The 23,544-nt window shown below is 39.8% G+C and overlaps 1 protein-coding gene across 1 annotated transcript in view; it reads left to right on the top strand.

Moving 5' to 3' along the window:
* Positions 1-4,368: 4,368 nt before the first annotated feature.
* LOC103805300 (prominin-1-A-like) overlaps positions 4,369-23,544 on the top strand; it is a gene marked incomplete at its 3' end in the record, with an annotated part of 42,012 nt that continues 22,836 nt past the window's right edge. The window contains exons 1-2 of the mRNA XM_009077940.1: positions 4,369-4,787; positions 21,418-21,476. Of these exons, the coding sequence (XP_009076188.1) occupies positions 4,568-4,787; positions 21,418-21,476 (279 nt within the window). The remainder of the gene's footprint in view (positions 4,788-21,417; positions 21,477-23,544) is intronic.

Here is a 23,544-nt window from a genome sequence, read left to right as displayed (position 1 = left end):
AGGAATTTTTGATGTTGCTTTTTTAACTTACTTGTTTTGAAACTATTTAGCAGCTGCTTAAAGCAAACTGGATTTTGAATATCCAATTTTTCCTGACTTGAGCATTTACTCATTCTGAACATAGAGCAAGCAAGCCAGATGCATACTGAGGCTACCTTGTGTGGAAGATTCTACTTGCTTAGTTATCAGTGCTGCTGCAGTCCCTAGTGCTTATTAGGTTTATTTGCTTCCTACTCCTCCTATGGCAACAGGTTGTAATTGTTGGTAGGCTTAGGACAGATTTTGTAACAGAAAACTCTACCTTTTTAACTTGCCAGCATCTAACTTGGCTTACAGTACTGGGTCTCCTGAATGGGAAGGTGCTGATGTGAGTTTATTTTATTTTTAAAGTATGCTTGTGAGTTTTAGTCTACGTGTAGCTATCTGTTCTGTGGCTGATTTAATCCATATGATTCTTCTGGTGGTTGCTGGGACTGGTACAACCTCACTCAAGGGAATTATGGACTTGAATTTTCAAATGTCTTATTAAAAAATGTAACAAACATACCCAGAACCTTTGTGTGGGCTTCCTATGGACAACTGCATCTTCCACCATCCCAGCCCATCCTGCTTCACTGCCAGCAGGCTCCTATGTTGAGCTTTAGCAGCCTAGCCCCCAGTTGATTGAATTTCAGTTCACGGGGTTAATCATCATTGCATCACTGCACTGCAGTGTAGTATTTGCCTGGATTGCAGAGTTAGGGGGAGGCCAGTCCCGTTGGAACAAAGAGCTGGACATCCTGCTGCCTCTGAGCTCTGGCATTTCGAGTTGGTGTATCATGGAAACACTTGCTGAACTAATGTATTTTGCTCCACCTTCTCTCCCCTCATTAAACTTAGAGTGGAGGTGCTGAAGCTTTATTGGGTTTGGAAAATATTAAAATATTTTTAGCAACAGATAGGATATATCTGTGGTATGATAATGGAGCTGCATATTTGGGTGATGATGTTCTCCACAGATAGTGCTTAAAACCCCAGGAATTAGGTTTAGTGACTTGCATGTGTTGAATATTAGTGCCAAGCACGGAATAAAATGCAAAAGCTCTAGTCTTTTAGAGACAGACACTTGCGAACCACACAGAAAATAAATATTTTCCTTATTATGTGTCTTGTTAAGTACTTCACAGGGTGTGTGTGTTGGGTTATTCTTTTCATTGCCACATAGTAACAAAATGGATACCTTACTTGATAATTAATGTAAGCACTTCAAAGTTTCACACAGCTTCTTTTCATTCACTGTTTACTTGAACTTGGGGTGAGTTGCACTGGCAGTTCCTGTAGCTCACTGACTGCAGTGATGCCACACTGTGTCTGAGGAAATGAGATGGCCACATGCTGCAATGAAGATTAGCATAAACTGCTATTCAGTTCTCTTTGTGTGTCACTCCTGTGTATGGCATTCTTGCAGTTCTCACAACTGCAAATCTCACAGACAGATTTTTCCTCATTAATACTGTCTAGCCTATTTAGCTACTAATATGCTCCCAGCTAAGTTTCTTTTAGATATCAAGAAAAGGATAACTGCTGGGAGCTTTTTATATCTGAGTTATTTTTAGGTAGGTTGAATACATATTGGATGCTCAGAGGTGTCCTGAGTTATAGGTTTAATAGCATTTCTGCAAGTTCCTGATCATTACTAATGCGACCTTGAAAATATATTAGTGTTTTATGTAGCATTGAGAAGAACTAGTGTCAGCTTGGAGGAATTGCCTGGTAAGATTATATGCAACTTGTTTACTGTGATATATTTGCCAACAAAGGGAGAAGAAAAAGTATGGTCAGAGTTCTGCAGGTTCTTTGATTTGCAAGAAACTGACCTGAACTCTGTAAAAACATGACTGTAGAGTTGGAGACTTCAGTAGTGCCTTTGGAATTGAAAACCTCTGTGTCTCCACTTAGCAGGGTATTGATGGTATGTGCAGTACAGGTAGTGTCCTTGCAATTTCAGTAGTGTCCTTTTCTTAGAACTGCCTATTTTGTCTTGGTTAATACATGACTTCACATTTCTAGCAGGTGTAGTGATTGTTTTCCTGTATTAGGAGGAGTTGTGCATAGTTTCTCTTCTTGTGTCCTCTCTCCACTATAACAGAGCACACTACAACAAGCTTGTCCTGCCTTCTAGCTTTCCCTTAAGACACCAGTTAGAGAGGTCATCTTCTCAGTTTTGTCTTCCACAAACACACCTAACAGTTTCCCGAAACTTATGCTTTTGCATCTGTTTCCTTAACTCTTGGAATCAAGGCTCAGTTACCATGTGTGAGCTTTTTCTCCTGACTCATTGAAGTGTTGTAGCTGTACCTGAGAAATCTCCAGAAAACTGAACTTAGAAAAATTGTTCAAACCCCTTTTTAAGAAAAACAAGTTGAATGGTAGAGTATCAAACTTGCACAATCTTCACTGTTGTGTCACTAAGGCAAAATAGTTTTTTTTCACTTAGTTCTGGTCTTGTGATATTTGTCCTGTAGAATTTCTGTAGATTTTATAATAAACTACAGCCCAAGCAGTTTTCACTTTCTGACCATTTCTGTGTTCAGCCCTAGAGCAATAGGTGCATAAAGTAAAATTCCACTAAAAAAATATCTTTTAGACTGAAGAAAACTAGTCTCAATAAAAAATAATTAAAGGAGGAAAATTAATATTTTGGATCTGGACTTTTTTTTTCTTTCATTATTCATTCTAACAAAACATTCTTTTCCAGACAGGAGAATACTCATTGTTTTATGTGTTCTGAATTATGATGTGCCTATGTTGGAGCATCATGTTTCAGAGTGGTTGCTAACATCACCTTTGTGCTATTTGCAGCATTGTTACTGTTCATTCTTCTTGGTTTTCACAAGCCATGAGGGGGAAAAGTAGGTTTGAGTTTTTCCTCTTAACTCAACTGGACTGTACGGAAACAAAGCTGTCGAGTTCTTTGATCTGATCTTGTATCCCGTAGTTCCATATTTTTCTTGATCTAGCCTCTGAATGCAGGACAGGCTGCTGAGCAAGTCAATACTGGTTTTCAGAAAGACAGCCTGTGTTTTACCAGACTGTAAGGCATGGGAGAAGTCTCACCTCCCTACAGATTTTAAGTCTTTTGTCTTCAGCATTTCTTTGACCTGGAAGTACCTTGGAAGTGAAGGTGTTGGTGTAGGATTGGGCTGACTGAGGCTGTGAGGTATTCGAGTTATTTTGCTGTCATTCTTGCAGGTGAATGGTCTGAACACCCAAGGTGGAGATTGAAAACATTTCTGTTGGGTAGCTCTGCTGAAAAAGGCAACAGAGGCAGAGGTGTGCTCAGTGAAGGCACTTGGTGCTGGGTGCTCCCCGGTTTGATGTGGGGAGTTGTGTGTTCCCAGGTGGCCTCACCAGTGACACTCTGGTGGATCACCAAAGGTGTTTCAAAGAGATGTCAGTCTGATGGCTGGGACAGTTGGCTTGGTGGTTGCTGGCACACTCATTGCCTGTGTGCAGATCCCAGAGTCAGAAAAGGGCACGAGTTTTGCCACACTGAAGTGAAGGAGTCTTGCCTTGCTCCGTGTAAATCAAAATGTTACTTGTTTTGTTGGAAACCCAGAGGGAGTTCTGTTTACATTTCTTAAGTAGCAGTTGATTAAACTGCTGTGATTTTGTAGATTCAGAATGTTCTTAAACATGTAACCATCCAAAGTCATCTTAATGACACTCAGCTTTAGTAAGCTGTGAATAAATGTTGTTCACCTGATTTCTCCAGTTCCTAAGGAGAGCCTTGAGATAGCTTGAGTTAATAGAAAGTAAGTGCTGACACTCATTGTCACCTGTCAGGAGGGTGAAGTTTTGTTGGGTTTTGTTAGCGTTTCAGTGATGAATAATTTCTTTCTTCAGTCTTGGAAGGCACTTGGGAGTAGTTGGCATCTGGAAGGTTTTACTGAAAGGTTTAGATTAAAGAAGCTACAGGATATGATTTGTAATAATTGTTATCAACTACAGTACCATCAGGTGGCTGATTAAATGCATTGTGTAACTGTAGTGACACGACATATTGTACTTAGTCAGAAGTGCAATTCATACACTGTTCCTTTAGTTTTGTTTCCCTTGGAGCTGTACCAATGCTCTGCTTTGTTTGTTTTTTGAAAACTCACTGACCTGGAACTATGCATAATTGTTTTTTCCACCTCTTTCAAGTACAGTGTATGTAGTATACCATATTATTCACAAACCTCAATCTTTCTTTTCTTTCCTATCCTATCTGGCTCGTTTCTACAGCCATTGATATGTGCAATTTCCTCAGAAGATTGCAGGCTATCTTGCACTTTCCTGTCTGCTCGCACACAACTTAATGAGCTCTTTTTTTTTTTCCCTTGCCAGAGATGGTGCGCTGAGTCATTTCCACGAGAGGCTGCTGTACCACTCCGAAGTAAGAGGACACTAAAGAATTAAAGCTGTGAGAGTGCACCAACATTCTCCTGGCTGGAAAGCTAACCCAACCCGCAAGTGAATGTATTGAAGATTTCTAGACTTGGTTGGACAAATATCTCTACCTCCAATTTTATGCATACTGCTAGCAATGGCTGTGGAACTGTGTTTGCTGCTGCTGCTGCTTTGTGGAAGTACTATTTCAGAGGTACAGCCTATATACAAACCACCTCCTGGGACTTTGGATTTTGGATTTGTACCATCCAAGACGTATGATACAGGTGCATACCATGAACCTGGGGCAATAGGAATTTTGTTTAGAATAGTGCATGCATTCCTGTACTTAGTGCAGCCAAATTCTTTTCCTCAAGGTAAGCAGATAAACTACCTTTTTTTTCTTGTTTTAAATACAAACTTGTTATTGATGTGCTTGTCCTGTTGTGGATACCAAGGCCATAATCAGGAAGTAAATCATATGAAGGTCTTTGTAAGTAGCACGTGTTAGGGCCTGGAAATGTGTAGAGTTCCATTTTCCTGCTAAGTATAGTGGGAAGGAGGTTGTTAGTGACAATGAAATGTTGGTGAAATTTCACAGAACTTTGCTTACATATCTCAAAGCTGTCACTGATGCATTTGAGGCTTTTTTTTCTTAACTGAAACTTTCTTTGCTCAGAAGCATGAGTTAGGAGTAAAGAATAAACTGCTTTTGTATTTCATATTAAATCCATCAGAGATAATTCTGTGAGTTTTGCCTATTATGGTAAACAGTTAGGTGGTTGTAATAGTATAAGATTTAGCCTAGGAAATGAAAAACTTAAATTTCATTTGTTTCCATATCTGTGCATCCTCAGTCAAGTTTATGAAAGGGCAGTTCCATTACACAGCCACGTGTGACTTCTTGTTCCTTTGAAACCTGTCAAGTTAAGACTTGAAACCGCACCTGTTTTATGGAGCTTTTTTCTTTCTATTTCTTTGCTACAAAGTTGTCCCTTCTAAAGGGAAAGTTAAGGTGTTGAAGTGTGTGCTTATTGAGGTTGCATTTATTAAAAGGTGCTTTTGGAAACTCTGTTTGTGGGTGTAGCAATTGTATCAGCTCAGCTTTTCAAGATGCTTTTTGTTTGGTTTAGCCCTTAAAGTGCTAATGTGTTTGTATAATACAGGCATTAAAAATTCTTTTGAGGTGACCCTTTAATAAAATCTAAGGAAGGCTTTGATTTTTAACTGATTCCTTTTAGTGGTTTACCTGTAACTGTATAAAAGGTGTTTATATTATTTTGTAGCACAGCTTTCAATTTATACATTAAAACCTTGAGTAATTTAAAGTTTTAGATAAATTCTTTGGTCAAGTTGGTCACTATGTGTGTGATACCTGTGAACTACTCTTTGCTTGTGTTTTTGACATTTCTTCACACAGTGCTGACATAGCTGCAGAAGAATGAGCTCAAATGAACTTGGATGAATGAATTCTATTTAGACAAGTGCTCAGAGTCCCAGGGGTAAACCAGCAGAGTAAAATCTTGGCCTGTTTCCCGCGGGATCTGTCTTTCAAGCAGGTCTTACACAGGTGTAATGAGGGCAGTTGCATGAAGGTGACAGTGATGTCACGTTTTGGAGGAACTGTTTCCAGATACTTCTGCTTTTTTTGCCTCTTTCCTTCTGTTAAATATGCAAGTGAACTATTTGCCTCTGTGTGGGACCTGATGTGTTAGGATTGCCATCTGCATTCAGCCCTTAGAAAGAGGCCTTTGTTCTGCCCAAAACCCTGCTTGAAAATTTGATTCTTTTGTGGTTGTGGAACTTGATTTCAGTGAGATGTTTACTGTGTTTTTATATTACCAGGAATTTGGTCTGCAATCTTGTATGACAGAATTAATATCATGTGTCCTAAGCATGTGAGTAATTAGTGAGTATATAATTTATGATTATTGTCCTTTGGGGCTCCTTGTAGTAAGCTCTGCATCAAGTAGGTGTTGCAAACTCCAACATTAAAGTGAAAGGAGAGATCCACAAGTAAATTAATTTCTTCTTAACTTGTAAGCTTTGAACGTCTCATACCTCTCCTTCCTTCCTAGAAGATGCTTTTTTTGCCAAATCAGTTATTTTTCAGAAGTTTGGCTCTTGTCGTTTGCATTAGGTGAAGTTGTGTTCCCATGCCCCCACACACTTCACTGCAAAATACAGATTTGAAGGATCATGTCAGTTTGAGTCATACCATTTAATTGGCTAATCCCCATAATCTCTTTTGCCATATGCTGTTCTATTTTCACATTCAGTGTATTAATGGTGTAGTTACATATTTGAAACGCCTTTTAAAATTATTTTTTTTTTAAATTCCAGCTTGAAATAGAGTTAATTGTGATTCAGAGATGAAAATAAATACAATGACAAGTGGGTGCAGAAAACAAGCCTCTTGATGTTTCTGACTCAAAACTTCATCATTCTGATTGGGGTGGTGCTTCAGAAGAGTTAGGTCCAGGTTGATGCCCCAGTGTGTTGCATGTAACTATAACACAGAGGAGTATGATTTGTGTGCAGGACTTGGCATCAATCACTCAGACCTTTGATCATAGTAGTCTTGTAATTTTTCCTCATACTTGGAAGAGCTTGATGTTCAGTTTTCCAATCTACTATTTGTATTCTTACCTGGGAGGAAAAGAAGTGGTAGGATTGCTGAATTCCATGTAGATACTCCTGCCTTTGCCAGTCATCTTTGTACTTGCAGTAGTGCCCCTATGGAGCTGAATATGTTGCAGTCTAACATTCATACTCCTTCAGTCCCAAGTATACCCTTTAGGGAGAAAGCTAGTATGAGCTTTATACTGTTATGATAAAACAAAATATGAAGGACATGAGAGTCTTTGGGAAATGTTGTTCTTCAAGCATGCTGCTAAGCCTGAACAGTTATTTAAATATTCTTATATGTTACTTAACAGTTGAAAGGGGGTCACTTCATTTAAAGAAAAATAGAAAACAGTCAAGAAGTATTTTGTAAGGTGGTTTTCTTTCAGTTAAATCTATGTAGGTATTTAGTCACTTCTAAAGTTATTCGTGCCATCCAGTTTATGGAAGCACAACTTTAAGTTTAGATTTAATAGCTAAGTTATTAATGGGATTAAATATAGTTCTTGCATAAAGTACATTAACAGAACGAGGGCAAGGAACTGTAACACCTCAAGGGTTTTTTTTAATTGTTGAATCTAGTTAAAGAGCAGCACTATGCTCTTTGGGTATGGCAAGGAACTAGCTCAAAAAAAGTGAACTAGGATATCTGATTGCAGTGCTTCAGTGAGTGTAAGTAGATTCTGCTTTCAACTCCACCAGTCAAATACTTTCATCCTCACTACTAGATGATTTACTGCTGTAAATAGGAGTGAATTTACTCACAAGTGTAAACTGCTACACAGGGAAGCAGTCTCCACTTTGAGTTAATGATACACTGGAGTGGAAATGGTTGTTTGCTACCTGAGGCTCATTAGGGTCTCTTAAATCCTGGTGTGGCTTTATTTCTCCATTTATGAAATGGAAATGATGAAACTATGGGGCTACTACTCCTTTTGTTGATGACTGTGTAGGATAGAGCATCATTATTCTCTCTCGCTAATACCACCACTTAATAAATAGATGAAAATAGGAAAATCACAAGTTGCTTCTACATCTTCTGTCATTCTATCATCAATTTCTTAGCTAAGAAAGAAGACACCTAACAAAATGAATTGTCAGTTTATCTCTTACTTAGAAATTGTCATAAACTGAAACATTAATTTATTGATAAATTTGTGAGACTCTCATGGTTGTGAGATGGTGGTATGTCACCTGTTGTGGTGGAAAGCTTCAGATGTGAACTTAGTGTAGTCAGGATATGGTGAGTATTATCCTGTGGCTGTTGTGAGTTATCATAGTTTTGTCTTTGTCCCCATGGAAACAGTTGTTAGTTGCAGTAAGATGATGCTAATCTAAGGTTCCACATGCCATCAGGATGTGCATAAAAAAATCTTCAGCTTCGCAGCTTGTGTCTTGTAACAAAAATGTGAGGAGTTCACAAAGGAAAAAACTGAGAATAAAGCTCCTGCTCCTATTTTTAGGTGAGATAAGGCAAGAAACTTACAAAAAATTGTTAATTTTACTCTACTGTACCTGAACATATTGTATCTCGGGACAACTCTAGCAGTTAAGTTACAACTGCTTTGCTCTAGCTTCTGTATTTTATTCTAGATAACCCTGTTTGTGCTCAAGTGGGAGTAAAATTTTAACATTAAAAAAAAATCAACTGTTGAATGCAGGTACTTCCTGGGCAAAGCATAGTATGATTAGTTCAATGTACTATTTGCCTGTGGGGAACATAAACAAACTGGTTTTTAGACCTGGACTACACCTTTCAATTCTTTCTGGTTGTGGAATCTCACTTGTTGAGCAGTTAAGAGGATCAGAACTTGATTATTTTAATGGAAAGTCCTGTCTCTGACCCCTTTTGTCTTCCTTTCTCCTCATCTGGTCAGCCTTTAAAGCAGCTGCAGATTGTGAAGTTCAGCAAGTTAGTCTTGTGTTATCTCTGTAATTAACATCTCACATGAGTATATTCAGCAATTAAAACACTTGAATATATTGTAAAGAAGAAACATGTAACTTGGTGTGAAAATAAACTATATTTGCAGCTAGTATAGCTGTAATAGAAAAATCATATGCAAAACCCTGTTGATGTAGGTAGGTTTGATGAGCTCCTAGGATAGTGACTTTTTAAATCTATTAACTGTGTTGGATGTGAGGTTCTAAAGGAAGTAATCCAAGCACTTTATAACCCTTTCACTTAAACTCAGTCAGAATTGTCGTGTGTGTAAAACTATCTTCTCTGCCTTTTGTAACCTTTTAATTCTTGGTTGCCCATTTCTACTTTAGTTTTCCTTCCTGTTAGCAATAACTTCCATAACTCCTGGGCAAAAACCAAAAAAGATGCATGTGTCTGGATGTCAGAGCAAGGTTCAGTTACATGCAGCTGGTAATGCCCTTTTGCTTTTAAACTTGAGACTTTCCCAGGAGCTTTGGCCATGCCCACATGAGCATGTGGTGAAAGGACTGTGCTCTGGCTCAGACTCTCTAGGTGATGCTGTCCAGCACCATAAGGTTTTGCACAGCCATTGTGACATTTTATAAAAACTTAAATAGGAATATCCTCTTTTTTCCAGTTGTGTGAAGTCTCAGTTTTAGTTTGGGCATGAAGCTGTACTGATGCAATATTCTGCTTTTTTGAGCTAGTGTTTGATAGTTACCTCCCTGTGCATGTGGGTTGGTTTTCTTAAACCTTACATCCTGGAGCTGGATTGGGAGCACAGGTGGAATTGCTGGTGCAGGAGCTGAGAAGAGGGCAAGAAGAGCAAGATCTGCCCTTTATTAAGTTAGGTGTTAGATTGGCTAAGTTTTGTTGTGAAATGACAGTTTCAGTAAGCTGCAGAGTCAGTGCCTTCACCACATCCCTGTATCTATTTTTTCCCCATGACTGTGACTAGAGCTGTGAATTTAGAATAGTAGCTGAAGAGTGTGTATCAAAAAATGCAGGTTCCAGTGACAGGTGTTATATACAGCAAAGTGTGGTGTCATTTGTGTGGAACTGGTATAAGAACTTACAGTGCGCCTTTATTTGGTAGTTTGGTGTATACGTTGAAATAAATTTGTGTTTAATGTTGGAAATATTGGGGAAGATGGAGCAGCAGGAAGCTAGAAGATCACTTACCCTCTTCTTTTCTCTGCCCACTCATACACATTTAAAGAAATAGCATTTTAAAAATCATTGCTCATTTTGTGCTGGGAAGTTAAGCGATGCTGTACTTGATGACATACCCATGAACAAAGAACAGTCCGAGAACATTTCTGAAGCAGATTTAAGGCTGGCTATTTAATTTTCTTAGGCATAAGGAGAGTAATTCTCTTTTCCCTGAACTATTCCAAACTGCAGACTATCTTAACAGATTGCTTGTCTAAAGGATTTTTTGCGGACAGAGAAGAGACAGAGGTTTTAGGGAGTGGAGGCTTATATAGATTATCTACTAGAGGCTACCACGGAAAGCTATAGTTGCAGACATTAATACTTGTCTGATGTCTTCTTGCCCACTTCTTTTGGATTATGTAAACAAGGAATCTCTTTTTCAGACAGGTATTATGTGGAAAATATGAAAGTCATTTTGTTAATCAGTGTAGCACAGCTGATCATCTGAAAATCTTGCTCCTCGTGCACATCTGGAATCCTTTTTCTACACTATCCTCAGTGCTTGCCCTGATCTGGTTTAATACTGCCTGCCAGCTGTGCCTAGGAGAAAAAACATGCCTTGACAGCAATTGGAAAATGTCAATCCAGCTTCACAATTTCAACGCTGTTGGGACAGAAGGAAGAAACTAATGAAAATGAACCTCAGGTAGAGTTTGAGGAGTTGGGTTGGTTTCTGTGAGGAGGGCACTTAGAAGTGGCATTACCACAGATGGATGTAATAGCTGGAAGGTACCTAAGCAGCAATGCCTCTTGGAGTCTAGATAATAATAATAAATTAAATGTGCTTACAGTTGTGTGGTATTAAGACTCAACTCACATCTGCCCAATCTAAACTACTGTCTCTGGCTTCCAAATAGTACAACAATGTCCTTTCTGTCTCTTGGGTAGAGCTCTGGCAAGTGGTTTGGGCATTTTCTGGTCGAGGTACTGAGTTGGCTCAGGAAATCTGCTGATAGTTTCAGCATGGGCAGTGCTAGACCAGTCCTTGAGACTGTCCTGACCCTGTTCCTTTTGTCTGTGGACATTTGTTGGAGACACAAGGTATAACCAGAGAGTGACCAGCAGCGTTCCCTGCTTCAGTGTACAGGGGATAAGTTCTAGATGCAGTTAAATCCAGGGGTGCTGGCTACAGGGAAGGGAAGGATGTGAGGTACAGGATGATATTGTGACTGGATGTTGGTTTTTTATCATTTGAAGTAAAGAGGCTTCATTGGCAGGGTTTGCATATTTCTAAAGAAAAAGAAGCAAAGGTACCATGTCATAGAAATGCACATATTTAGGTAAGTAGCACAGTTGTGTGGTGTCTAAATTGGAGGTGGTGTTGGTAATGTTAGGTATGTTGAATGTAGCATGGTCTCTTTGTGATAGCAATGGCAGTAAAACACTGAATTAACCTCTAGGCTTTTTTTATTAGCTTCCCTAAAAGGTTTCCCATCCCATTTAGTACCTCAGAGATAAACACCTTGGCCACCAACTTGGTCAAAGCCTTGGTTTTGCCTTTCAGATGCCAGGGCACAATCACAGTCAGATCACACCACTTGAAGAAGGCAGTTCTGTGTCCCTCCCTCTCTTAACAGGAAATCTAAACCACTAGAAGTGTGATAGCTTGTTTGAGACTTCCAGAGCATACCTGCAGCAGCTTGTGTCGTGAGAAGTGGGACAGAACAGGTTTTGGGTCAGCCACATTTTCTGGTAACTGTGTGTGAACTTCTTCAAAATTTATCTGTGACTGCAGACATTTTATGGGTTTTCAGGCCACTCTGCTGAAGCTCCATGGTTTTCCCAACTTAACAGTGGCTACTACTTTGCTGTTCATCCTCCCCCTTCATTTAATTTTTACGAGCTTTTCTATCCACATAGTGTTGAACTTCATTTCTCACTTGTAGTTCATGGAACCGATGGAGGGGGAGAGGAGGAGGGATATCACTGAACTTACTGGAATGTTTTCACAAGTCTCTAAGGGACCTCTCAGTTCCTTCATCCTCTTGGCTGTTATGAAGCATTTTGAGTTAATCCTGTGGGATACTGCACAGATACTGCCTGTTATTGGAAAGTCAGTCATTTGACTCTCTTTTCTTTGTCACAGACCATCGCAATAAGAGACCATTAGCCCAGCCCACTTATTTTGGTCTGATAATTTCCTTAGGTTGTTCACAGAGCAACAAACTACAAAGTCTTGTTCACTGATGGCTTTTTCTTGAATGATGCCAGCTGAAGTAATAAGAATTTGATAGTTCTTTGCAAAAAATCTTCCCACAGTCCTCATGTTTAATTACACTGTATATTATGACAACTAGAATTTTTTCTCTCCCTTTTTCTCGCTATCGTATTTGCTTCTCAAGATGCTCTTGTGTAACTTCTAGATCTTAACCAAAGTAGTGCTTTTTTTCTTAGTGAATGTGCACTATTTAAAAGTTGCTGGAGCAAAATAAATGTGTAAGCGTTAATTTTAGTGGGCTTTGTCATCCTTTTAACAGTATTAAATTTATATAAGTATTAAAGCTTTTCAGTATATTTCTTCCTTTTTCCGCAAGTCAGTTATCTTCACGTTAGAAGGGAAACTAGCTGCCACAAATGTCAGCCAGTGTAGTTAAAGCTGACTATATATCAGTATATACGTTAGTGTAAGCCTGTCAGTTACAAAAAAAATCCCCACAAACCTGCTTTGGCTCTTTTTTCATTATGCAGATTTATTCTCATCTAAAAACATATCTGTGATTAAATTATGACCTGTATTGCATCATAACGTAGTCAAGATCTTTCTTTTCTCTGAAAATATACCAAATTATTTTATTTTTGTGAACATTGCACAGTGATTACAGTTGTGAATATGAATATTTTTGCTACTATTAAGTATTGCTTTGGCTGTTTAACTCAGCTGAAAGATGCCTGGCTGTGCCTGTGCAGAACAAATCCGCACTTCAGGCCTAGTTAACTTCTTTCAGAGCAGCAACCTTTACTTCTGCTTTAATTTTTAAGCAAAGTGGTGGTGTCTGTAGTACTTGGAACCATATGCATGCCCCAGATACCAAACATACATAGGAAATTATGGCCCTTAGAAACATGGGGAAACAGGGAAAGGGATTTCTGATCAATCTCAGGGAAGCTGCTAGAATGCAAATCACTGAGGTAATCTGGTCAGCAGGGCTCCAGTGTGTCATTCCCAATTATCTGTGTTCATATTTCCAATAATCCAATTATGCAAGAGAGGATTTTCTGTGCTTTCCTCGGTTTACAGCCACTCCTGAGGAGCTAAAGGAAGAGTAAAAATGCTGTCATTCATACAGTCTAAATATTTACTACTTTGATTGAAGTTACAAGTCCAGTATGTGTACTGTTGCTCAGCCTCTGCACTGTGCTAAAACAGACCAGCATGTACAGTGCACCAAGTTAAATCTTTGCCCATAATCTGTTGTAAATCCTTGCCAGATGGTGGCCTAGGGAGAACTTTAGGTAGCTACTATGAGCAAAGTAAGTGGCAAAAAATAGCTGTCGTGGCTCAAACAATGTGCTACGGAAGTTTTGTTGCCTTCAGAAAAATGAGAGAATGCACTTTCTGTGTGAAATACTTCTTCAAAGCTTTCTGCTTCGCTTTGTATCTGTGTGATGCATGCAAATGTATCACAGCCTCCTAAGGAAGGCTTTTTCTAAAGACTTCTCTCTTTCTGTTCTTTTTCCAAAACTTCAGCAAGAACAGAACTTTCTTTGTAGCAAAGAACAACTAGAAAGCCCTTGCAAAGGTTATTTTCAAAGGAGAAATCTTTCATTCTAGGTGTCCTGTAACAGTCAATGTTGTGGCTATTTCTTTTTTCTTCAAACCTTTTCCTTTGCCAGACTCTTTAACATTGTCTGTGCATGTTGATGGAAACCAGAATGTGCTTAAAGAAAAAATGGGACTGCACTAAAAAAATAACCTGAAGTTAATAACCTCAAGTTTGAGGCAGTGTTAAGGTGTGAGGGTTTCCTGTGGAAGACTTAAATTACCTCTTTGGTCTTCCTGACTAATAACTTCCATTTTTGGAAAATTGGGGAGCTTCTGTTGTGTGCATGAGCGAAGTTCGTTGACTGTTACTATTATCTGATCCACTGCTATGCGATTTCTTTGGTGGACCAGTGCTGTTTTCTGTCAGAAGGGTACAAAGAGGATCTCCTTAATTTTGCATTCTGGTTCCCTCAGCAGTTGTTGCTGCCCTGCAATTCCTTCTCTTCAGCAGTCGCACCATGCTTAGTCCTACCTGTGCTCTGGCTACAGCTCACCTTGTTTATACCACTCCTACATAGCTGTTCATTGCTTCATTGCCTATTTCATGCTGCATCTCTACCCCCTTCTCTCTCTTATGTTGCCCCTCACTGCTAAGGCTCATTTCTAGGTGGTCTGGTAGCTTATCCTTTCAGCTATGATTAAGGCAGCATGTGCTTTACAAGACTGCCAAGACCTTAAAACTGTATTTACTATGTTTTTGCTTGTGTCATAGTGTGTGTTGGTGGATTTTACGACCAGCAGAGTACTGGAGGAAAACAACATGTAATTAGAGAATGCAGAGTCAAGGAATGGGAGTGGATGATGGTTGTGTTGATGAGGGGAAACAGCATGCTGAAGGCAGAAGAGGGTGAAAAGACAGATTGCCATAGCAGATGAGAAGTTAAAATACTTAAGCAATATAGTATGTATTTGTTGGGGGGTTTACCCCCACTTAAACAAGTTCTTACAGACATAGTGGAATAACAGGTTCTAAGGCTTTGTTTTGCACGTCAGTGGGGAGGTACAGCTTCCTTTCATACTGACCTTTTATTCATGTCCAACAGAATGGTTGCTGATTTAAAATTACTGGTTTTGCACATCATTTCCTTGATGCAGGTGGATAAATAGGTGATTGAACAGAGAATTTCCTTTCACCATCTCTGCGGTGTAAGTTGCTCTTGTGTGTGAGCTGCAGAAGTGAGGGAGGGTCAATGTGTGGCTCAGGAGTTGTGCTGGAAGGGAAGAGGGCCAGAATGGCCTCTTGTGTGGCACAGGAAGGTAGGAGCTGAACCAACCTGATGTTCCCAGTAGTAACTCAATTGGGAAGAAAAAAAGTGAATTGTAGCAGAGAGCGCTTGCCTAAAAGTTGAGGGGGAATTTATCTGACAAGGCTGGGGTTTTTTATTAGCTTAGAGTGAGGGTTATGTCTCAGGTCTGTCTGAGTGAGACATTTTGAAGAGGGGAGTGAAGATTTTCAGTATGGAGTTGGAAAGGAATGGTCTAGACTATACAAGTGAATGCATGGATTAGACTCCTTATTGGTGGACTGAAGTGATCTTTTATTTTGTGGGAAGATCTCCTTATCTGTGAGACTTCCCACTTGGGCTACAGAGTGATTTTTCTTCTTGCTCTGCAGAAGGAGGATAGACTGCATGGGGTGAGGAATGTGGCATTGTTCTGCAATCTCACCAATGTGCATGGTGAATTCTTTGGTCATCAGCACTGCTGAACTCTCCCAGTGGAACCGGAGGCAAGTGGTTGCTGTGGGATTAGGGACAGTAAGAGTGAGCAGAGCCATAATGTAGCCTTTTCAGTGGGAGCTGAACCTGACCACAGGAAAGGCTATTGGTTAGAGGCTTTGGAAAAGTAACCAAAGCCCCACTTAAGTCAAAGCAAGTATTTTAAAATGTCAATAAAGTGAACTTGCAGTAAAACTTGCTGTAAAATACCTGGAAGGCTTTTGTCTCTGATAAGCTAAATTAACCTTTGAGACTTTCCTGGTTTTCTTGACCTTGCAAGAGATATTCATTAGTCTGAGTCATAATTAGAGAGGAAAAAAACAAGCTTGAAGTCATTTCATTTCATTAATTTCAGACTAACTGACCCATATTCAGAGAGATGCTTAATTGTTCAGTGTGTATGTAGTCCATTGGCTCTCTGTATTATACATGAACAGAATGGACTGAAATACTGTTTTATACATTAGAATGAGATAACATTAAAGTATTTATTAATTGATCATATGTATTATCTATATAGTTCTCCCCTCTTGTTCTGAAAAATCTCCATTCAGTGAGATATGAATGCTTCAGTCATGGTTCTCACTGGTTTGTTTGAAGACCTTTCAGAATAGAAGCCTAATATATTATATTATGCATAAAAAGGCAAATTAATTTCTGGCATAATTTGATTAATGCTGGAGTTGCACTATAGCTGAACTGGCTCAATGGAATTGTTTGAGTGAAGAGGAAGCATAGCATTCCCAAAGGTTTTACTCCCAACTGTTTTCCTGTCACCTACATTTGAAAAGCTTTCTTGGCAGAAGAATTTGTAACTAATTTATGTTGGTACTTAATAGCCAGACAGCTTATTTTTAAATCTCTATTATTTTTGCTATCCCTTTCTGTAGAGCAGTTCTAAGAAGCAAGCCTGGTGATGACCTCATTTTCTTGCCAGGGTAATGAGATATTGAGTGTCTATATACAATCCTCATGCAATGCAGGAGTTGGTGATTATGTTTTCTTAACTGGAGATCCTCAGAGATGCTTAATATTTCTTCACAAATTGCGTTGGTAAATTAACAGTTCATCTAGCTAGTTAGATTTACTAGGGCAGATGGCATTTTGCATGTGTGATGAGAGCAGGAAGGAGACAGCAAAGCAGTAATGTAATTAGCCCTGTAAATGAGCCTCACAAGGTAAATCTCTTTAACCCCAGTGATAAAATGTGTTCTGTGCTAAAGCCTTGGATTACTGGTCCTGTGAAACAATGTGTGCAGCTGGTCAAGCCAAGATTTCAGAAGTAATCCTGCTAATTTGAAAATAAAGAACACCACTTTTTATCACACCTTCCTAGCACTTTCATATTTGAAACAGAAATCAGCCTCAAGGTGTGGTGCTCTGCCAATAATGCAGAGGTGAGTTGTGTGGAGTTACCTCAGTTCAGTTGTAAATAAAAGCTTATTTGAATGCTAGAGATGAGGTGTTCTAGCTAAGGGGGAAAGATGTTTCATAATAACAAACTAAATTCACAGGCTGAATAAGATGCGAGCTGAGGTGTCTCCTCACCATGCTACAGTGAGCAGTGTTTACACAGTACCTGGCACAGGACATTCCCCCCACTTTAACCCTTAAGCTGTGCAGTAGTAACTGTGATTAGTATCAATGTGTGTAAAACCTAACAGAATCACATAATACTTTGGTTTGGAAGGGACCTTAAAAGATCATCTAGTCTAGTACACCTGCAATGAGCAGGGAGATTTTTGGTGCTGCAAAGCCACTGAGTTGTGTTTGTGCATACAGATGTGTGGGTGAGTAACTGCAGGTAATCTCACAGTATTTTTATGGGAATATATATGACTTTCACATTTCATTTGAAATGAATTAACTGGGAATGTGTCTAATCCTGTTGATACTGAAGGCTATTGAAATAATAAATTCATGGTAAAGACTGGTCAATCACGGAGTGCTGCCTGGTGAGAAAAACACCCTGAAGCATCACTTCTGAAAAATCATTGCAAAGCAATATAAGTAGTAAATCTTTTATTCAGCAGGGAAATCTCACATTCTGTAAAATTAAGGGGGAAAATGGGCTGTGTAGTAGCAGCCATTGTGCTGTGTGTGGAACCTGTATTGTTCTTTTTAACTTATTCTGTCCATGTGGGAACGTTTTGTACCTGTTTTCAGGCTTTCCTGTTTATTGCTAAACCTAAAGGTGTTTTACTTTCTGATGAACAAGCTTTAGAGTCTTTAAATTTCAAACACATACAAAGTGCTATTTTCTGTGTAAGTTTGTCATAGCATGTTCAGTTTGAATTGTTTTTTTTTTTGACATACCAGCTATAAAATATGGAAGCAGTATAAATGAACTGTGAATCATGAACATTCTGAGCAATGTAAGCATATCACAAGGAATTAGCACAGGTTTTGGTTTGGTTTGGGTTTTTTAAGTATTGGCTGTTATTCTTGGAGATAATCAACACCTGACTGGACATGGCCCTGGGTCACCTGTGGTGGGTCACTCTGCCCTGAGCTGGAAAGTTGAACTTGGGGACATTGGATCCTGGGGGGGGTCCCTTCCAGCCTCAACTGTTGTTTCTCTTGAGCAGTCACTTACACAGGCATACACAGATGTATACAAAGGTCCAGAAGTGTGTATGTGTGTGTATAGATGTAAAACTTTATGTAACGTGTTTGGGTCTTCATTTATTATGGGACAGAACTAGAAGAATGGATAAAATCTATCAACTTTTGTTTAATAGGAAAAACTAATGCTCTCAAAATTTTCTTGTACCAATTCCCAACAACAGGGAACGTATAAAAGGGTCTTTTTGTCAACATTAAGATCGTACTTTCCTACATGCTTCTTGGCAGTGTTTTCACTACTCTACTAAATAATTTATGATAAAAAGTCATTATGATTGCAGGATTACTTTGGAATAATTCACATTGGAAGGGATCTCCAGACATCATCAAGTCCAACCTTTTTCCAGAGCAAGATGAACCTCTGAGCAGCCTGGAGGTGAGAGCAGGTTGCTGAGGGCTTTTCTGGTCAGCTTCAGAGTAGCAGCAAGGAGAGAGATGCCACAGCACCCTGGGCAGTTGGCTCCTGTGCACAGTCAGTCTGTGCTGCTTCGAGCCATTGAGGATCACAGAAGCTTTTCTTCCTTCCTATCACATTCTCATTTAAGCTGGTAGAAGTTTCTCATTAGTGGCTGTTCTACACCATGTTGTCACACAGTGTTAAATAGTTGAATCAGTAAGTAAACGAAGAGAGTTGGTTTAGCTCTTTTCCTGTACACTAAAAGCCATCTAGCTGTAAAAAAAATTCATTGCATTTATATTTTATGCACTAATATTTCTTAAACTTATTTACATGGTAGATACATAGACATAAACAAGAAGAAAGGTTGCCTCTCCTGAAGAAGAAAAAGTTTTCTAACCGCTAGTGTGAATTACAGCTTTGGGGTTTGTGCAGCTTTCCCTCACTTAGCCTGTCTGTAAAGCTCCTTTTTGCTGACACTTTTGGAGAAACATGGATGATGCAGGGAGGACTCTGCTGGTCCCAGTGTGTGAGATGTTCTGGGCTCCTCAATTCAGGAGGGACATTGAGGTGCTGGAGCAGGTCCAGAGCAGAGCAACGAGGCTGGTGAAGGGACTGGAGCACAAGTGCCATGAGGAGAGGCTGAGGGAGCTGGGGGTGTTCAGCCTGGAGAAGAGGAGGCTCAGGGGAGACCTCATCACCCTCTGCAACTCCCTGACAGGAGGTTGTAGTCAGGTGGGGGTTGGTCTCTTCTCCCAGGCAACCAGCAGTAGGACAAGAGGGCACAGACTCAAGTTCTGCCGGGGAAGAGTTAGGTTGGATCTTAGGAAGAGATTTTTTGACGGAGAGCGTGATCAGACATTGGAATGTGCTGCCCAGGGAGGTGGTGGATTCACCGTCCCTGGAGGTTTTCAAGCTGAGACTGGATGTGGCACTTAGTGTCATGGTCTTGTACCAACGGTAGGGTTGGACTTGATGATCTTGGATGTCTTTTCCAACCTGGTTGATTCTCTGATTGATCCTGTGTTTCAGAGCTGCAGTGGTGAATCCCATGCAGTGGTGTGTGCCTCATGATTCCCAAGATGCAGAGCTTGAAAGGAATGCAAGGATTGCAATTCTTCTGTGCTTCCCAAGTGCTTAATCTGCATATGTTTGGGGTTTATTTCTGTTATTGTGGGATTCAGCCTTAGCTTATACTTTGTAAGAGACTTTGTAAGGCCTTTCCAAAATGAGGTTGCCTCACTATAAAGAGTCCTTGCTTACCTATTGCTAGCACTCTTTCTGTGCTCTAGGATGTACTTCATTTCTGAGCAATGATTTGTGGCTTGACACTTCAGTGATGCATTGACAGACTTGTTTCTCAATTGGCAGTCTTGGTGGCTGCAGCTCCTTTGCAAGGACTGTCTGCCTTAAAACTGCAGTTGATACCTTGCTGTTGTGTATTTTCTTTCCTTGGACACAGTTTTCTGTGAGGAACTCTTCAGGATCTCTTCAATATGCAGTTCAGTGGAGTCCATGTTCCCTCTGCAGGCTGTTGGGGAGGGAGGACTGTGGGTGCTTTTTGCTTTGTTTTCCTGAGCCACGTGCAGAATGAGAGAAATCACAGCCCCTGTGAACTCCCTGAATGTATTTCACAAGTGCTGCAATAAATTTTGAGTGGTTTTGGATTTTTAGGGGGAGATGAATAGTCGGTTTTGAACCTTCAGGTCGTTTATTGATCCCCTGCTTAGGTAACTTACTGGAGGTTTTTATCAAATATGTTCATTTGCATATAGGGAGACTAAAACCAGGGTAACAGTAGCATGAAGTCCAGCTCTGTATGAACCTGAGGGGCAGAGTGCCTCCTTGAGGTGTAGTGTGCTCCTTCCTAATGTGCTTCCTCTTCTTCAGAGGAGACCAGAAGTTCAGTCAGCTGTTTCTCCTCAAGTGCAGGTTGTCACAGAAATAACCAGGAACCACAGTTCCCAGCATAATTCCTGTAGGCTTGTCAAAACCTTGATAACGGTAGGCTGGTGATGTCCCAAAAAGGGGAACCGTTCATTGCAGCTGCCAGGGCTTACTGAAATTTGCACTATTTGTGTTAAGTTTCTGCTTTGTTTTTATGATGGTTGCTGTATTTTGTTTATATTGTAAGTTAGAGTGAGTGTTGGATGGAGCTGCACATACAGTAAATTGTCATGTGTTAGGCTTTCTGATTTGTTTTGGTGTTGTTGCATACTCTCTATTGGTCCAGAGACGAAGATTTTTGAAAAAGAAGAAAAAAGATTGGGAAGATGTTGGCAAGAACAAAGTCCTCCTTGTACCCTTCAGTCAAGAAATCATCATTATCATGCTTGTTTTGCACATTATGCTGTGTGTGTGTATGTATATCTATGCAAGTGTGTACTTGGCATAATCATGAAGCAAATCTGATACCCAGAACATTGTCCAAGTAATTGATATATGTGTGATGAACTTTTAATAATGATTTTATGGTATGACCTCAGAAAAACCTTCACTGTATTTCAATGGCAATTGATTAATTGATAGATAACCTGGCTGTCTTCCTGTGAGCTCATAAAACACACAGCGGATTAAAAACGTTGTTACCAGGCAGATTTATGGGGACACTTATGTGCTTGCCTATGCTGTTGATTTCTGTTCTTAATTTCATCTTGATTACCTAACAGCAGAATTCATACCGTTCTCTGTCCTCTGCTTTTATAAATTAAAACTCTGGAATATTCTTGCTTATTTTCAGATCTCATCAGAAAACTAGCACAGCAGCAGTTTGGAAATACACAGGGCGATTATCAAAAGGTAAATTGTCTGTGTGTATCTGCATAAAATAATGAAAATGATGACTTTGAAATTCAGTTTTGTTTCTAAACCAGGAATTAGTTTTAAATTGTTCAACTATATGAACAAGATACAGTATGAAATATTTGAATAACAAGTGTGGTGGTTTCATAGAAAATATTGGGACCAAAACCTCTCAAAAACAATTGAAAATTCCATAAGCCACTGTAAAGAAACTGCTCGTAGTTAAGGTTGACTTATAAATTCCAGCTGTAATGTGATTGTGGTGTCTGTTGCACAAAGATTGAAGGCTCTTTGTATTGAAAAATATTGCTTTTATTTAAAAACGCTTAGAGAGAACCATTACTGCTCAGCTCCCATGTAACCTTAAGCTACTGTCATCAAAAAGCTGAATTTTTGTGCTAGTTCTGGTGCCTTTGTAAAACAAAGTTCCCATAGCCTACTTATAAAGTATATTTTTGTTTGTGTAGCATGTTAAGCGCATCAAAGCCATTTTCCATTATCTCTTTAGGTTTGTGAATATCCTGTAACAGTTGAAATTTTTAGGGTATCTGGTAGCAAGAGAAGAAAGAATTTAACATGCAGCTGATTTTTAGGCTGTTCTCAAGGACTGTGTTCTGCCTTTGAGGCAGTATCAGGGGTTGAGTTTCTGCAGTAGGAATATTAACTGTGACCAGGCAACAGGCAAGTTACTTCATCAGAGCTACATTTTTATAGTCCCTGCAGTATGGTGTACCTGGCAGGAGGATGAGTATGGCACTTGGCATACTGGCACTGAGCTATTGCCTTGAATCAGGATGGCCTGAATGATCTTGGGATTTGAAAGGAAAAAGGCTTGTGCTTCTATGCCTTCTGGACAACAAGCCTGTTTCTCCAGCAATCTGATAGCCTCTGCATGGCATCCTTGCTGCATCAAGTGACTCTTGCCAATCCCACGTGCTTGTTTGGTTGAACTCTGTAAGAGTGGTGCATCATAGTGCCTGCACACCCAGGGTGGAATGTAGGGTTGGATGTGGTTGGCAGAGTCTTGGGGCAAAACCATTAGATCATAGGTGGTATACATGAGCATAAGTATAGTACTTAGTAACTAGTACATAAGCCAAGAAAAATTTGAGACTAATGAGGGCTATAGTCCTGTGTAGTGAATGTACTTGTTGTTGTGCTGTGCAATTATAGGGTGGCAGATACAATATTAGAAGTTCTTAAGAAGCAAAACAGCTATAGGCCATTTATCAGTCCAAATTTTGACCTGAATACAGTGCAAAACTTTAAAACAAATTTGGAAAAGGAAAATATATCAGGACAGAAGCATCAGTCAGTGTTAACTGTGAAGAGGCCAGCATGGATGTGCCTTTGGAGGCATATCCAGTGGAGACAGGCAAGTGTGAATTTCACTGCAGGGTGTGGGTAAGTAGTTAGAAATGTTTCCCTGTGGTTTTGATCACTGAAATTCAAGGAGAATGAACTCAGGCTAGAATGAATTCAGAAAGTGTCCATTAGGGTGATCTGTGAAACCTGTGGGTCTCCAGAGGAAACTGGAAGAGTTTGCTTTGCTTAAGAAAATAACTGATTAGTGTGAATATCATTTTAAAATACATCTATGGAGAGGAAACACTAGGAAGAAATCACTCCTCCTTGGGCAAATAATAGTGCTAGCACAGAAACAAAGGGGCTGAAACAGACCATGTGCAAATCCATGTGAGAAGATTTGCTCACCCAAACATTGGGAACAGCCCTTTGGAGGCAAGAACAGGAAATCTGCCTCTCATATTTATTTATCCTGTTAAATTTTTGCTGTCACTCCACTATATTTTTTTTTAACCTATTTATAGAATGTGTTTGTGACCCAGGAGGCCCTTCCCACTTCTGTGCTCTGTGTCCCAGTGTTCCCAGTTGGACTCTTCCATCAGCATCTCCCCATCCCCTGCCAGGGGCAGCAGCCTGCCAGGACAGCCCAGCAGCTGAGCCGTGCCTGCTCAGGGGGAGCCAGCTCACTGCTGCTCACATTGCTGTACCTCTGCTGCAAGAGTGCTTGCCTCAAAGGATCAAAATCATATTTAGCACCAGA

The sequence above is a fragment of the Acanthisitta chloris genome, unplaced genomic scaffold (genome assembly GCF_000695815.1).
Source record: "Acanthisitta chloris isolate BGI_N310 unplaced genomic scaffold, ASM69581v1 scaffold13427, whole genome shotgun sequence".
In the NCBI taxonomy this organism is placed as follows: Eukaryota; Metazoa; Chordata; class Aves; order Passeriformes; family Acanthisittidae; genus Acanthisitta; species Acanthisitta chloris.
Note: the sequence above shows the minus strand (reverse complement) of the source record. Positions and strands in the feature narration are given on the sequence as shown.